At 39.9% G+C, this 16,423-nt stretch overlaps 1 protein-coding gene across 2 annotated transcripts in view; it reads left to right on the top strand.

Moving 5' to 3' along the window:
- The first annotated feature begins 1,666 nt into the window (after nucleotides 1-1,666).
- The window catches only part of GPC6 (glypican 6), a 754,231-nt gene continuing 739,474 nt past the window's right edge, over nucleotides 1,667-16,423 (top strand). For both annotated transcript variants that reach the window (XM_088457100.1, XM_088457092.1), the window contains exon 1: nucleotides 1,667-2,346. In XM_088457100.1, the coding sequence (XP_088313226.1) occupies nucleotides 2,208-2,346 (139 nt within the window). In that variant the 5' untranslated portion in view covers nucleotides 1,667-2,207. The remainder of the gene's footprint in view (nucleotides 2,347-16,423) is intronic.

The following is a 16,423-nucleotide window of genomic DNA, read 5'->3' as shown; positions in this document are numbered from 1 at the left end:
CAAGTTTTTATGGAGTGACCGATAGTGGCGTATAAGGATGCACCAATTTGTATTACAGCATGTACAGATGCTGAAAGTGGGCGTCTCAGTCCTTGCACATTTGGCCACACAGATGTACACAAGGTAAGGGTCCCTGGGGAGTCCACTCCATTCACATTACACCCATACACAATACTTACCTCTTTGCTGAGACTGCAGAAATCATCAGGAAAATGGAAAAGGTGCTATTTTCCTGTACATATGTACATTCGTAGTAGAGGAAAAAAGTCACAGACACAAATCCCTGGAATATGCACAAGTGCAGTAGACTCTTGCACAGGGCCTAGCTTACTTATCGCATGCGCTGGCGCAAGAGGGAGTGGTACATGTAGTCTGCACACAGGCTCCCTTCTCTCTTAAAATGCCCCTACCCCAATGGGTCACACTTCTATGCACTTGGAACGACACTAGTAATGTATGCGCACAGCTTAAACTAGGAATGTAATACTCACTTCCTCCTTTTCTGGTAGCGTTAGGCTGCCAGTGAAAGGAAAATAATTCGTGCACAGAAGGCTGGTTTTCACCATTGCTCACAGAGCGACCACAGCATGGTAAATAGCACTGGTACTACATTATGCATTGCTGTGATTTGCAGCAATGCAGAATGATATCAACTGCTGCCCACTAGCCACAAAGGATAAATAGACTACTGTATTTATTGCAACTGTAAATCCAGATGATGACCATCTTGCATTTTTTTTAACAAACCTGCCAACTTGATTCCTTTATACAGTGATCATAAAACCTTGTGCTCTTCACAATAATCTTCCAATTGGAATAACCTAGTTAGAATTAAACTGATTGCATTACCGGAGGTTCCAAAATACTTTTAACTCCCAATAATTAACTCAGCCCAGGCGATTGCAGCTGGAAAACAAGTGTAAAAAGCTGAAGCGGAATATTATCTCACTGTAAAAATGGAGTCAGGTTAAGGATGTTTTTTTCTTTTTTGCAGTATGCAGATATCATTGATTAAATATGTGTTGATAAATGATTATTATTCCTTAGACATGGCACTTGGCCACTTGCCTCATTTCAGTTACAACGCTACATTACAAATTATCTAGAGAAGCTTATCTGAAGAAAACCTGATTATAACCGCATTGCAAAATAGCACATTAACAGGTGTTCACTTTTTTGGGGTCTTCAAAAATACAGCCGAAATATTTGAATTTCAATTAGCATAAACTATTCATTGGAAGTACAATAGCAACAGAGAATCTGCATTCCATAAGAAAATATCATCAAACATACTGAAGAGGGCAGACAACCTAACAAAACAATATTTAGTCATAACTGGGTCACACTTTAAAAAATAACAAATGCAAAGTTTAATATTTTAAAATGAATGTTGCACAATATTTTATAACTTCATATGTGTTGATGTTCATTTTTAAACACAGACTGATAATCAAACTGACACACACTCTTATTTATAACACGGAAATCCAGAGTTTAAAATCTATTTGCACCTTCAGTGGTCAATTGTAATACTGGAGGAATGATGGAAGCCAGAACAGGAGAAGAATGTGTCTCAGGATCTGAGAGCCAATGATACAGCGTGTGGTTTACATCTAGGACTCCACTCCACATTTCCCTATCAGCCTTGTTCCTAGATTGAGGCAATACAATGTACAGCACGTTTCCTTGCCTCTATCCGTCTCACTGCATCTCCAGGATTTTCTGCTGGCAGCTGGGTCAGAGAGCTGGTGTAGAGCAGGGCTGCATGCACTATGCACAGTAGCCGGGCACAGTGGGGACATTCCTAGCACAGAACATACAATACTAGCAGGTCAGCTATACAGCACATAAGGCAGACAGGTTACACTAAAGTCGTGTCCAGGATTTGATCCCTGCAGCATTCTACATACAGAGCTGTCAGCCTGCCGCACTCTGTTCACTTCACATCTGTCCACAGAAGGAAACACTAATCAGATTCTGCGACTGCTGCTGTTTCATGAAAAGTTTTATCTGTGGGGAGAACTGTACAAGGGCTCTGAACCTCCCTCAACTACAGTGAAGGAGTGAAACTATCTTTATATTGTATCGGATGACATTTGTGCGTTATTGCATTGGAAATTAGAATCGTGGAAGTGTTTTTTTATTCTTTTTATTTTTCTGGCGAGACGAAAGGTCATTATTTGGGAATATCACATTGGATTTGCACCATGATTTGGATCTGGGGAGCTGCACTGCTATCACTTTGCGCCGGGTCTGGTGTGAAACCTCGCAGCTGCATTGAGGTCAGACAAGCGTACAGTGCCAAAGGATTCAGCCTGGTCAGTGTCCCTTACCAAGAGATAGCAGGTAAGAGTAAGCATTTATTGCACATGCCTTCTCAGTGATCTCGGTGAGGGGAAGCTAGGACGACCAATGGGTTACTTTCTCCCCCCGCCCCATGGTGTACTTTTTTATCCGTTAACCCATACCAGTGATTTGTATTTGCTGCTAAACTTCAAGCAGTTTTGGTGTCAGATGCTCTGAGTTACACCTTTAAAATGTGATGTTAGTAGTATAACTTGATACAATTATATATTTGGCAGAAGGAAATAATTATATTATTTTCATCTGCACACTAAAAAATATTTACTGTAACAGGTACTGTAACATTTTTTCTATATTGTTTTACTGTAACATTTTTTGTTACTGTTTTTGGTTATCAAAGACTGCTAGACTCTAGAGAGGCATTGGTGTGTTTAGCGCAACGTCTGCATACTGTATCATCTTCTAAAGATGCTTTGCATTTGATTCTCTTGGCAGTCATTTGAAAGGCAGGGTGATAACTCCACTGTATACTGTACAGGCTCAGATGTTGTATATTAGTGCTACAGGGGTGTCAATGAATCAAATACTGCACATAATTTCAATAAAAGGCATCATTTTATAGTTTCTGATGAAGTTGTAAGACATGGCTAGGCTTAATAATCCATTTATTAAATGGGTATACAGCTATTTTGGAAAAATAACTGTGCTTTATTTCAGGTGGTGTATCAGATAATAAACTATTGTTGTGGGAATGGTTGTAATCAGCTTCTGTCATATATATATTTTGATCATAGCCTCACATTGTGGATAATGCTTACTAATACTGTAGGAACAGTTTTACAACTATAATGTCTCCTGGCATAGTGTACACGTCTTACAAGTACTGTATATGCCAAATATGTCCTATATAATATATATCTTTATTCTGAATATTATATGAAAATATCCAGTAGTTTATAATTGCCTCAATTTAAAATAGATATGTGTGATTCTCTAGTAAATATAATCTAAAAAGTAAAATATGTTGATAATAGACAACAGAATTATTTAAGGCACACACGTTTTAACAACCAGACAAAGTAATTTATTTTAGTAGCTCTTGTAATAATGGTACATGCAAGCAACTTGGGTTTGTTAATTGTCTTTGAATTGTTTGTTTCTACTTAAAATGATGCTGAATTGCACTTTTGACAGCTATTCTGCATTCTCTCAGTAATTAAGATAAACCCAGTGTTGCTAAAATGTGAATACAGTTTCCAGGAAGACATTAATACTTGGCAATCTGCCTTATGGTATCAACATTCCCCTATTGTAACATGGCAATCAGACAATTCTATTGCAGTGTATATACTCAATATTAAGGACAGTAAGTAGTTATCTAAAGACTGTGATTACTGAAACACCTTGCTAGCAAATTAAGTTAATATAAACAATTTACTGCATTCTTAACATTGAGAACCACCAATGGCTTTTATAGATTGAACCAACTTCATACCATATCATGGGTGCTTGCTCTCCTGCGTAAAGGTCCACTTTTGTGAAATTGTAACATTTCGGGAGGTGTTAAATTTGCAATATATACAGTATTTAAGTATGTGAGCATATGTTGCATACACTCTTTAGTAGAGCATGTGCACATATATAATCACTTACCTGTCCTACAGACTGTGCCATCTTCAGGAAGGGCAGCAATAGTGAGCCCTCTATGTACAGCCGCGTCATACTGACTGTGAGCCTGGGAATAAAGCAAGAAAGAGCAAGTAAAGGCCCACATACATCAAAAATCGATTGGGGCAAGTTTGCTTTTTGCAGATGATTGTGTAAGAAAATCTGCAATGTAAAGGATTTACAGATCATAGATTCCGAGCAGACAGTGATTGGAATTGGTGAATTATAACATGTTGGATTTCACAGACCTATCTGGGCTGTAAGATTTGCAGATCGTTAGTAGTAAAATGATCTGTATTTCCTTCAAAATGATCTGCAAATCACTGAAATAGATATATGTAATGTATGGGGGCAGATTGGGGAATCTTTAAATTGGGGGGAAAAAGTCACAGAATCTGTGAATTTTTTTTGTGCAATTGCTGATGTACAAATATGCCCAGCTATAGTGTTGCCGATAGCGCAGCAAATCGCGCCACACATAGTGCGAGATGCGTGCCTGCGAGCACTGCAGGTTGGGCAGATTTGAACTGTGCAGAGTGACTTAGATTTGAGAGACATGTCCAAACTGTAAATTGCAGTGTAAAAATGAAGCCCTCCATCATTTGTGGGCTACATGAAAGAGCAGTATGTATTTGCACCCCTTGCATTGCTACATGGTTTGTCCAGGTACACAGTTACAGTTACTTTATTCCCAACTCAGAACAGGCACTATGTTATCAGATTTGAATAGAGTAGTGGGTAAAGCAATCTGTTTTATTCCTTTCAAATACAACAATATCAGGTTTGTGCTGTAGCTGAGTGCTACGAGTATGCAGAAAATGGCATGAGATGGAAGACCGACGGTAATTGGTTATAACCGTGTATTTACTTAAACAAATGTTTAATATATGAGAAATTCAAGAGCATTTGGAAAATTTGTGTTAATATATCTGAGATTATTGGGCCCAAATGAAGAATTGCCCACTCTTCATTACAGCTTAACAACTATGCTCAGACTGCCCCCACCACAATTACATGATCCATCCTATAACATTACACAGTAGGGCAGTCTGACAAAGGTACCATAACTATATATACTTTACTTTGATCCTTGGCACTTGGTTAATCTGTTTCTTAGTGGTGTACTTTTGTTACTATAGCAGCGACTTTACACTGTTGGGCCTTAGCAGCAGGTTCACAAGTTTCTGTGGCTACAATTACATCCATTTGTCAGACATCCTTACCTATTAGGATACTTCTAGAAAATTGTATACTATATATACCTAAAATATTAGTATGCTTTTATTGGCCATTTGCAAGCTATGAATCCGCCACCAAAATGACAAATATTTTTTCTGAAATTGTTTAATGCTATCTACTTATACTCATCCATGCTATAACATACACTAGTAAAGGGACTCTGCATATGCCGGGTCATCTTGGTCTGCACTGTCTTGTCCTATTGTAGATTTACTCTGTTCTGTTCCCTGCACAAAGTGGTCCTCCGTCCTCTCCATCTGGTATATCCTGTCATTTCAGTGGAAACCATTGGTGGGAGGAGGTGGGAGTGTACGTGGCTTGGCTTGGCCTGGCCCAGGTACTGGCAAAGGGGCATTGATTAATGTAATGAGGCATGGCCTTTTCTTCTTAAAAAATTAAATAAAACAGTTTTTGAAGCATCATTTTCACACACTCCACAGGGGGGCGCCATTGTGGGGGGGAGAAGTTGAGGTGACAGTGGAGAAAAATAAATTTTCAGGGACATTCTGCAGCCCATTTGTTTGTAAGCATGTTGTCTACTTGCTCAACATACTGATCAGATCTGTTATTTTCAAGAAAGTTCTTCACCACTAACACAAAAGCATCGCAAGCTTTCAACTCAAGTGTATTTAACTTTGATATGAACTCTGTACAGTATCTCCAATCATTTCACAGAGGTGCAATAAATACTGCTGCTTTTATCTTAGCATCAGTTAGCCTTGCTTCAAATTTCTCCTTCGGATAAAAGAAGCATCATCCATTGTGATCCATGGCCTTCACACAGTTTTTCATCAATCCCAAGTTTATGTGGAGTGGTGGAGGATAAATTTTATGAGGATCTACTAGGGACTTGTGAAGAACATTTATCAATGATGTTGCTAGCCAGTTACCAGATCTTGATGGCCAGTCTCACATCATAATGGTGTTTCTAATCACTACTGTCCCAGAGGCACAAGAAGCACATGTTTTTGGTTTACCCTAACTGCAGCCCTAAGAGCAAATAAATCACAAAGAAGTGACTGTAATAGCTATTGTATAATGTTTAAAACCTAACACAGTAGGATGCCCATAACTTGAGTTCCTGACGTGATAGGCCAATTTGGAGTTTGGATTTGCAATCAGCAAAATAGTCAAGAAACACCTTGCTTTTCCTCAATAGCTGACAAAAAACATTTTTTTTTGTTGTATAGTGTTATTATACAGATTTTGTATGGCATACTAAATGGAGTGGGTGCCAGGGAAATTAGATAACATAAATAAATAAATGGGCAGCACAGATGGTGTACTGGTTAGCATTACTGCCTCACAGCACTGAGGTCATGGGTTCGATTCCCACCACGGCCCTAACTGTGCAGAGTTTGTATATTCTCCCCATGCTTGCGTGCGTTTCCTCCGGTTTCCTCCAACACTCCAAAAATAAACTGGTAGGTTAATTGGCTCCCAACACAAATTAACCCTATTGTGTATGTGTGTGTGCATGTGATAGGGAATATAGATTGTAAGCTCCACTGGGGCAGGGACTGATGTGAATGGCCAAATATTCTCTGTAAAGTGCTGTGGGGAATATGTGTACGCTATATAAATAACTGGTAATAAATAAATAAAAATAAATAAAGCTAATATTATTGTCAAGTTCAAAGAAAATATACATTTCCAAATCTGAGAGGTTTTAAAGTGTAATACTTGTAAATGTAAATAGCATGGAGTGGACATACAGTACCATGAGGCTGATGGAATGAGTACAACACCAGTGTGCATAGTGTATCTTGAGTACTTTCATTTTGCGCATGCTCAAAAGGCAAATGCAGGCATACAGTAATTCCTGAGGTATGGAAGACAAAGCATATATTATACCAACAATTAATAGTTTATCACCCTCCACAATGAAAACCCTGTTAGGTAAATATCTGTATCAGCTAGTAGTCTGCCACCAGCTTTCACATCAGGGCCACAGGGCCCCAAATATCTTTAGTTACAATTGTACAGTCACTGTGATGCAAACTAGCACTTAGCTAATTAGTCTCACAATAATGATAGTTTTAAGGTAGCTAAACATCTTCAAACACTAGGATTACAAAGCATATATCAACAGACTAATAAAGAAAATACTTTAGACAATGAGTAAAATGTTTGGTTACAAAAATTATTATAATAAGAAAGGTTACAATAAATAACAGACAATACATGTGTAGCAATTCAGAATAAAAATATTATTTATAGAAAATATAATACATAGGGTTGTGCCTTCTAAGAGTAGGGGGCACAGCAAGACAATTGGTGCAGTCTCCCAATACTCAATTGACCGCCAAAGTCTGGCACAGTACAAACAGCTAGTTCCCACCTGAAAATGTTATAACTTTGCTTGTATAGGGGACACTTGGGAAAATTGTATGCTCTATATCTCATAAATGAATTTTTGGAATGATATCAAACATTGCTGTATAGAGATAGGTGAGTGCCTAGATACACAATTCTTCCCTTCCCCATATAAATGTTAGCTGCACACAAAGTGGTGTGTTTAATATAAAAAAAACCAGATTAAATATTAGACTGCTTTTGTTCTCTCAATATGGTTTGTCACATAAGTTTGAATAGACTCCTGTCCTGCTTTTATTGTGGGCCATTCAATGTATTTGACATACTGTATCTCTCTATTATGGGCATGGTGGGTGTGGTATAAAGGATCTACAGTAAGAAGGTTGATACCAAATAAACTACTTGCAATAGGTCGACAGGTACAAAAGGTTGACAGGGTTCAGGTTCAAATATCGACTCACACATTTTAACCTTAATCCTCTACCTGGTGCCTAACCTTACTCTTCCCTTTAGTGTCTAAACATAACCGTTGCCTAACCTTAACCCACCCCCTAGTTCCTTACCTTAACTATGCCCTCTGAAAGCCTCAACCTACCCTACCCCAAGTGCCTAACCCTAACTCCTAAGCTTAAACATTTTGAAAAAAATGTATTGACCATTTGAACCTCTTGACCTTTTAACCTTGTCAACCTTTTGGTAGTCAACCTATTGCATGTCGACCATTTGGCTTTAACCTATTAATTGTCAGCATTCTTATTGTCTACCTTTCATCCTGATTCCGGCAGAGTTATTAGCTGATTACAGGGGAGATGTATCAAGTCTTGGAGAGAGAGGAAAATTAACCTTATCCACACATTTTAACCTTAATCCTCTACCTGGTGCCTAACCTTACTCTTCCCTTTAGTGTCGAAACATAACCGTTGCCTAACCTTAACCCACCCCCTAGTGCCTTACCTTAACTATGCCCTCTGAAAGCCTCAACCTACCCTACCCCAAGTGCCTAACCCTATCTCCTAAGCTTAAAAATGTTGAAAAAAATGTATTGACCATTTGAACCTCTTGACCTTTTAACCTTGTCAACCTTTTGGTAGTCAACCTTTTGCATGTCGACCATTTGGCTTTAACCTATTAATTGTCAGCTTTCTTATTGTCTACCTTTCATCCTGATTCCGGCAGAGTTATTAGCTGATTACAGGGGATATGTATCAAGCCTTGGAGAGAGAGGAAAATTACCCAAAGCAACCAATCAGCTTCTAGTTGTCTTTCAAAGACTGTGCTAGATAAATGACAGAAGCTGATTGGTTACTTTGGGCATCTTCTCCACTTTATCTCTCTCCAAGGCTTGATACATCTCTCCTAAAAGAAACAGATCTTGCAAATTTCTCCTGCTATGTTCGTATCTCTAGCATAAAATGCTTTTGTTACACCTCCACAACAAACATGCAGGGGTAGAAACAGGAGTAGTTTAAAAGAGAAGGGGGCCCGTGTGCAGATGACTCCATGTGGGTCCCCTCCTCTCTGTGGTGCAGTAGACTCAGGCATTGTGCCAGAGTCTACTGCACATGCAGGGCCGGATTAAGGTCGGGGGGGGCGACAGGGGTGGTCGTCCCTGAGCTCCCACACAGGGTTGCTGTGACCCTGCCGAGAACAGGTGTCTGGTGGCACCTGTTCCCGGGATGGGGGCTCAGCTGCGGCGGCACTGAGTTCTAATGTATGCAGCAGCATAGTCAGTGCTGCTGCATACAGCAGAGTTCTGCTCCCGAGTCTCCTCATCAGTGTCACGTGATTCTGATGAGGGGATTAGGGAACAGATCTGCCGGGACTCAGGTCAGGTATGTAATTAGCTGTGGACCACTAACGCTTGCAAGGGGTGTTTCTGAATACCTAGAAACCCCCCTGATTTCTTCCTACAGTACAGCTGGCTGGGGCTGGCTACAATGGGGGCGGAGCCAACTCTACGTGCTCCGTCCGCAATTTCACCGCAAATAGCAGCATTATGTCATAAGGGGGCGGGGCCTAATGATGCAAGGTGCCCATCCCCATTAGCAACCTGCAGCTGCTGAATCAAAAGTGTAAGTATGCACTGTATGTGTAATGTTATAGTGTGTATATACATGTATGTGTTAGTGTGTTTGAATGTGTTATTGTGTGTATACTGCATATGTGTATGTATGTGTAATGTTATAGTGTGTATACATGTATGTGTTAGTGTGTATGTATGTGTTAGTGTGGTTGAATGTGTTATTGTGTGTATACTGCATATGTGTATGTGTTAGTGTGAGTATACTGTACTGTATACTGCATATGAGTTAGTGTATGTATGTGTTAGTGTGTGTATACTGTAAATGTGTATGTGTTAGTGTGCATGTTATATATATATATATATATATATATATGTGTGTAACTGTGTGTATATATATGTATATATATATATATATATATATATATATATATATATATATATATATATGAAACCCCCCAGAAAATACTGCGTTTTCCCCTGGCCGCCAGGGATGGAGCAGTAGGTTCCGTGTGACTTAGGAGGAGGAGGGTGGTAGATCCCGTGAGGATTGTGGGGGCCCCCACAAATTAGTTGCTCTGGGGCCCCCACAAGCCTTAATCCGGCCCTGTGCACAGGTCTCCGGTTACATTGCGCCCCTGCCATGGTACCGGGGACACACTACTGTGCAAGCACAGGTCTCCGGTAATATGGTGTCCTCGCCTTAGTATTGGGGACACAGCTACATAGCATGTGTAAACCTCCTGGGAAAATTACCGCTGCACCATTTTCCCTGTAATTTGTGCTGCTACGGCATCTCCGACACAGGACTCTGGAGAGGTAATTATTAAACATGGGTGCGGGGTGTGCAGTATGCTCTCTCCTGGGCACAGGGGCCCATGTGCACCACACCGTGTTCCCATTATAGATATGCCACTGGGTAGATAATTCCCATAAGAGGATGTTTACTGATTATAACATGTTGTCTACATTCAGTCAATGCCCTCTCAAGAAGCCACAGGAAGATGTCCGTTCTAAACTACTGGCTTATACACAGTATGGTAGTAAATTGAATAAATTATGAATGTTCAGAATTCATACAAGGCTAAAGTCTGCAAAGTGAAACTTTAAAAATATGTATTGTAAATTCAAACTATCAAAACTGTGCTTGATAACTTGACTATAAAATTATTACTTGTCATTCTGTTTGATTGTCTTGAGGTTGGATGAGAATAGCAAAACTGTCACACAGGAAGCGACTTCAAAATACAGTGCACCTGTGTTTTCTAGAAGATCCCTGCAAATATTACTTGAACGATTTTAGTGTTTTATATATTTTATGTATATTGTTATTAAAAATGTTTTTTCAATGGAAATCTGTAGGCTCTGACACACATTTAAAGTTACTTTGCCTTTTGAAACATTTTATAAATTCTGTTTTGAATCAAATATTTTTTTAAATTTTGTAATCATGTGTCTCTATAGGCATATAAAAGAATCACTTTATGGTTACCGTTTTATAGAGGTACAAATAGGGTACTTTGCAACATGTATATGAAGAATATTAGGAGTTCTGTTATTTTCCTTTGCAGGCTTGTTACCACACACACTTTGAAGTGCATTATTGACAAGTGGTTATATGAATTTGCTGAGTATTGGATAACTGGATGACTGTGATAAACATTGTGAACAGAGCTGCTTCTAAAGATAATTGATCCCTTTTAGTGGTTTTGGTAAAATGTGTCTATTGCCTTTTTTTGAGAATAAAGCTTAGTAACAAAAAGAGTGGAAAAGACTGAAGAAATTTATCAGAGGGCAAACGGCCCTAATGCCCTATGACTATTTTTATTTCCTCACCCTATTTGCAAAGGCATGGTGGAACTACAGTATGTAATCAGGTGCGACCACCACACTGGGCATGGATGAAGGGGGTGTGGCATAATTGTGGGAGGCACCTTCACGCCCCCTTAGAAAAAAAAATATTTTTTCAGTGTCGTGAGCTGGGGAGCGGGGGTGTTGAAAGCATCTCAGCCTCGTGCATAGCAAGTGGGGGGCATGATTAGTGTAATTGCTCCCCCCACAGGCATAGGAAACTGCTGTGGCTTTTTGCCCTTTGACTGTCAAGAAAGCTGAAAATTGACCATCATCTAAAGTTTTCCTTAATACTAACAATGGTTAGTTTAGACAGTACATCTAGTTACAACTCCTGTTAGGTTGCCCCTCTTTTGGCTTGTCTACCAGATCTCCAGATTTGGATAGTGACAGGCTTTGTTCTGTTTCGCAGTACAGCGCATCTGGCAGATCCAAGAACTCATCTCACTACCATCTCCTCTGTGGCTGATGTTTGTTCTACCAGTGTTCTGACTACCAACAAGCAGATAGTGCAAACATTACATAATTTGCAATCATAATGGCTAGAAGCAAAATAATTGGCTAACATGCCAATAATTTTGCCTCTAAAAATTATGATTGTAAATGATGTAATACAGTGACTTTTAACCTTTTTCAACTTGCGGCACACTGAACACAATGTATATTGCCAATGCACACCATCAGTCCCCCACATAGAAAAACAGACATTGGTCCATGGGGATGTGGGGGACTGACACATACATTGGCCTCTGCAGAGGAAAACAATCACATTGGCCCCCACGGAAAACAAAATAAAAACACATTGGTCCTCACTTAATAAAAAAACAATCACATTGGACTCCACAAAAAGCAACATATTACACATTGACCCCCACATAAAAAACACAACCATACTGGCCTCCACATAAAGCAAACTATTATACATTGCCCCCTACCTGTTCATTGCAGAGAAAGGAGCTCCCTCTCCGTCAGCCGCAGAAGTTGGTGCAGCCTGTTACAGTCACTGCTCAGCAATGTGCACTGTGCAGGCGGGACGGCGATGCGGCGCGCATGACCTATGATGTCGCGCCGCTGCGTCTCCATTGGTAATGGCCCGAACAGCAGCTGAGCCACCCAGAAGAACTAAGCGCAGCCTGGGCCCAAGGTTTGGAGCTTCACTGCGGGAATCTCTGGTGCTGCTGCTCCAGCAGCACACATGGGAACTGCTCGCGGCACAGTGGTTGAAAAATGCTGATGTAACATTTACACTCTCTTCCTGCTTAGTATACATAAAGGATCAAATGAATAGTGATTAGCATATGGTAAGTATTATTAACATATGTTTAGTTTAATTTCCGTATAACTTTAACACACATGCTGGATAGCTGCCTATGCAAAAGGATATGTTCCCACAGAACTGAGAAAAGAGCTGTTGGGTGGTGGGTACAGTAGGGCGGCTCCGTACTTGTGCAGTGTCATTGAGTTCACCGATTGGCAGCTTGGTGTGCTGACTGTGCACTGCATATGCATGCTATTATAAAGGATGTGTTGTTGGTTGTGTTATGTCCTGGATGTCCATCAGATCTCAAATTATACTCCAAATAGTGGCAATGGAAGGCTTAGAAGCAGTGGCTGCTCCTTACCTGCCCCTACCTGTATAATAGTCTGCTGTCCTGCAGCCCCTAGGTAAAATCAACCATTGATTAGAAGTCCAAGCATGACTGAAATTTGGGATCTAATGGACATCCAGGACATTGAACAACTAACGCATCCTTCATGCAGCTTGTCCACCAACTCTGCAGCAGTTGTTTGTCTAAGATGTGAGGTTCTGGATGGCAGGTGTTTCAACAAACCCCAAGCAACCATTTCATATAGACTCACAAGCCAAGGAGGACATATTGTCTTAATTTAAAAAGACGAGAAAGTATGGGAGAGGGAGTTATACACATTTTCATGTTGCTTCATTTGTGACATTATAAAGAGGAGACACCCCCTCCCCCACAAAGTCATACCCCTTTTTCGAAAGGTGCACACCTATTATCCATTATCCATTTTTAGAAAATGGGGAGTGGGGTTGGCACCAACACTCTTTCTGGCACAGGGCACCAAAATGTGTAGTTACGGCTTTGAGTATATTGTAGTATATTGCAGGATGACCGCACACATTTACTTTAGTAGGAAAATATATGCACTACAGAGTTTACCTATGAACAAACAGCTAAGAATTAAAAGCATACATAACAAATAGTGCAAGTAAGACAATCATGAGAACAGTGGGCATGCATGGGCCTAGATAAGCAGAAATAGAAATGCATGGTTGCAGTTAGCAGGACAAATCACTTACTATACATAAACAATTCTGAATGACATGACAGGAACAAACAAGGACAGACTTGAGACATATGATAGAGGACCCTGCCCATAGCCATTTACATTGTACAATGTATGTGTGAATATGTGAATTTTACAAGGTGCCTTTTCATAATGTATTCTAGGTTTAGCAACCAATAAATAGTTGCATTAAATAAATCATAAGTGACAGCATAGTCAGTGAATGTGATTAGCTTCCCTCAAGAGTTGTCAGCATTCAATTTGAACAAGGAAGAGCATTAAAGAGAATGAGAAGCAAAGAAAAATTATTTCATTTTGTAAAAGGGATCGCAGCATTTAGTAAAATATTTAGAAAGTTAAAGTATAGTAGTCACATTCTTCAGTATGTGGATTTAAGTGGTGCCATATCAGTGATGGGTAACTGGAGTAGAAAGATATTACTAGAGAATTGAGTGGATGCCAGTGTTTTTGTTTTGGATCTGGATTCATTTTCATGTTGTGGTTTTAGTTTTACAAAATCAACCTCACGTGTTTTTGTTTTGGATCTGTATTTTTTCTTTATATTTATAAAAATAGCTCCAATCATGTAAATTGGGCCTGTTTTTGTTCATACCATATTATTAACCTCAATAAAATTAATTTAAAGTCGTTTCCAGTCAATTTTGACCACCTCACAGTTCACAATATTGATTAGAGGCTGGCTGGCTAAACTAAGAGACAGACCAGTTGCAAAAACACACAGCAGTTTAAAAGACTATAACACATATATGAAACATTGCCACACAGCACTGGCAGACAGGATGGCAGTTTAATAAACTATACGACCCCATAAAAACCAAGAATGTTTTTGTTAATCAAGAACTAAATCAGAGGCTCGAGGGCAGTACAGGGAAATGGAGGTGGAGTATATATGTAGTGGAAGGCAGGCAAAGTAAGGAAGAAAGGATTGATTATTTAGTTAATTAATTGTTTGATTGACAAAGAAAATTTATGATGAATGAAAGGGGGTAGTATGGCCAGCAGGTCATCCTCCTAATATTTGTGCTGTTTTCTCTAGCCCTTGTTGGGAATCCGTGGCTATTAGCATTGTATTATTATTATGATTTTCAATGAACAACAAAAAGGTTTGTCTATGCAAACAAGACTGTCTCCAATGCCCCCACAAACTAGAGCCCATTATAAAAAGAAAAGTGGTGCAAGATAGAATTGTTATTGGAATTATGGACCTGATTCAGACCCGCTTGCAAGCGCACAGCGCTCGCAAGCGGGTCGATGGTCCCGCTCTGCACATGCACTGCCTCTGAAATGTGCGAGACCCGTCCAGCGACGGCAGCTTCATCGCTACGGGTCTCGCTACAAGATGGGGTGGCTGTCGATGTTTAATGACAGCTTGCCCCATTTTGTTGGCGGGGAAGGAGGGTGGCTGTACAAACGTAGGCGTTCCCTTAGAAACACCTGGTGTTTGTGGGCGGCCCTACTGACATCAATAGTGATGTCAGTAGTGGACTTCCTGCTCTATTAGAGCAGGGAGTCCACTAGGGCTTGCGAGAGCTGAGACCCTACCACTTGTAGCTGAAGTCCTTGCTTTGTTTGGGTCCAAATATTTTTTTGGATTGACTACCTCTAATCATTAATGAGGAGGTTGATGATGAGGGTGTTGGCGGTGGAGATTGCATATGCTGGTGCAAACTGCTGGAAATTTATACTGGACTGCTCGTTATTATTTTACAAATTGTAATATTGTAAATGATGTAACAGGGAGGAGGTGCCTAGATGATTTACATCCCTACCTCTACTGACTTTGGCCTCACAAATTGTACAGATGCCTTCACAAAAGTTGTCAGGATTTGAGTAAATATAATTCCACACCCAAGAGGTGGCTTTTCTGGTCTTATGCCCAGGCATGACCAGGGGCAAACGCAGGATTTTTAAGGGGGGGTTTCCATTATATATATATATATATATATATATATCTATCTTAGAGCAATCCACACACTGTTAGTTTATAGTATAGTTGCTGGGGTGCAGCATCAATTTTCAGTCTGGGCAATTTACCACAGACAAAAATGTACGACATAGTATAGGGGTGCACTCACCAGTCTTCAGCCGATTCATAAATAGATAACTTTATTCCCTCATGGATAAATAAAGTTATCTATTTATGAATCGGCTGAAGACTGGTGAGTGCACCCCTATACTATGATATATATATATATATATATATCAATCAATGTGTGTGTGTGTGTGTGTGTATGAGTGTGACACACACAGAGTATACATACACCCACAACATACTTGCAAACACTCACACACACAGCATACATACACGTTCCCCCGTCATTTTTACCATTTAATATTTGCATTAAACAAATAGGAAAATATGGAATAGTAAAAGAGTTTATTTACAAAGAAAAAAAAAACTCCGGAGCTGTTAGAATTTCATATTACTATATTCCCTCCTGGGACTTTCCTGATGCAGCTGCATAGCACCAACCTGGCCAATTGGACCACACTGACACCAGCAATGTCTGTGTAGATATAGCTTTATTGTATATAATCATGGTGGCACCAAACAGCCCCCCCCTCCCTTTCCCTGGGACTCCTATGTCTCACACATCCCAAAACACCCTCCCCCCCTTCGTCCCTGGGACTTCAATGTCACACACATTCATCACACACACACACACACACACATACAAATACATCACACACACA

This window comes from Taudactylus pleione, unplaced genomic scaffold, assembly GCF_031769625.1.
Source record: "Taudactylus pleione unplaced genomic scaffold, aTauple2 ptg000041l, whole genome shotgun sequence".
Taxonomy (NCBI): Eukaryota; Metazoa; Chordata; class Amphibia; order Anura; family Myobatrachidae; genus Taudactylus; species Taudactylus pleione.
Note: the sequence above shows the minus strand (reverse complement) of the source record. Positions and strands in the feature narration are given on the sequence as shown.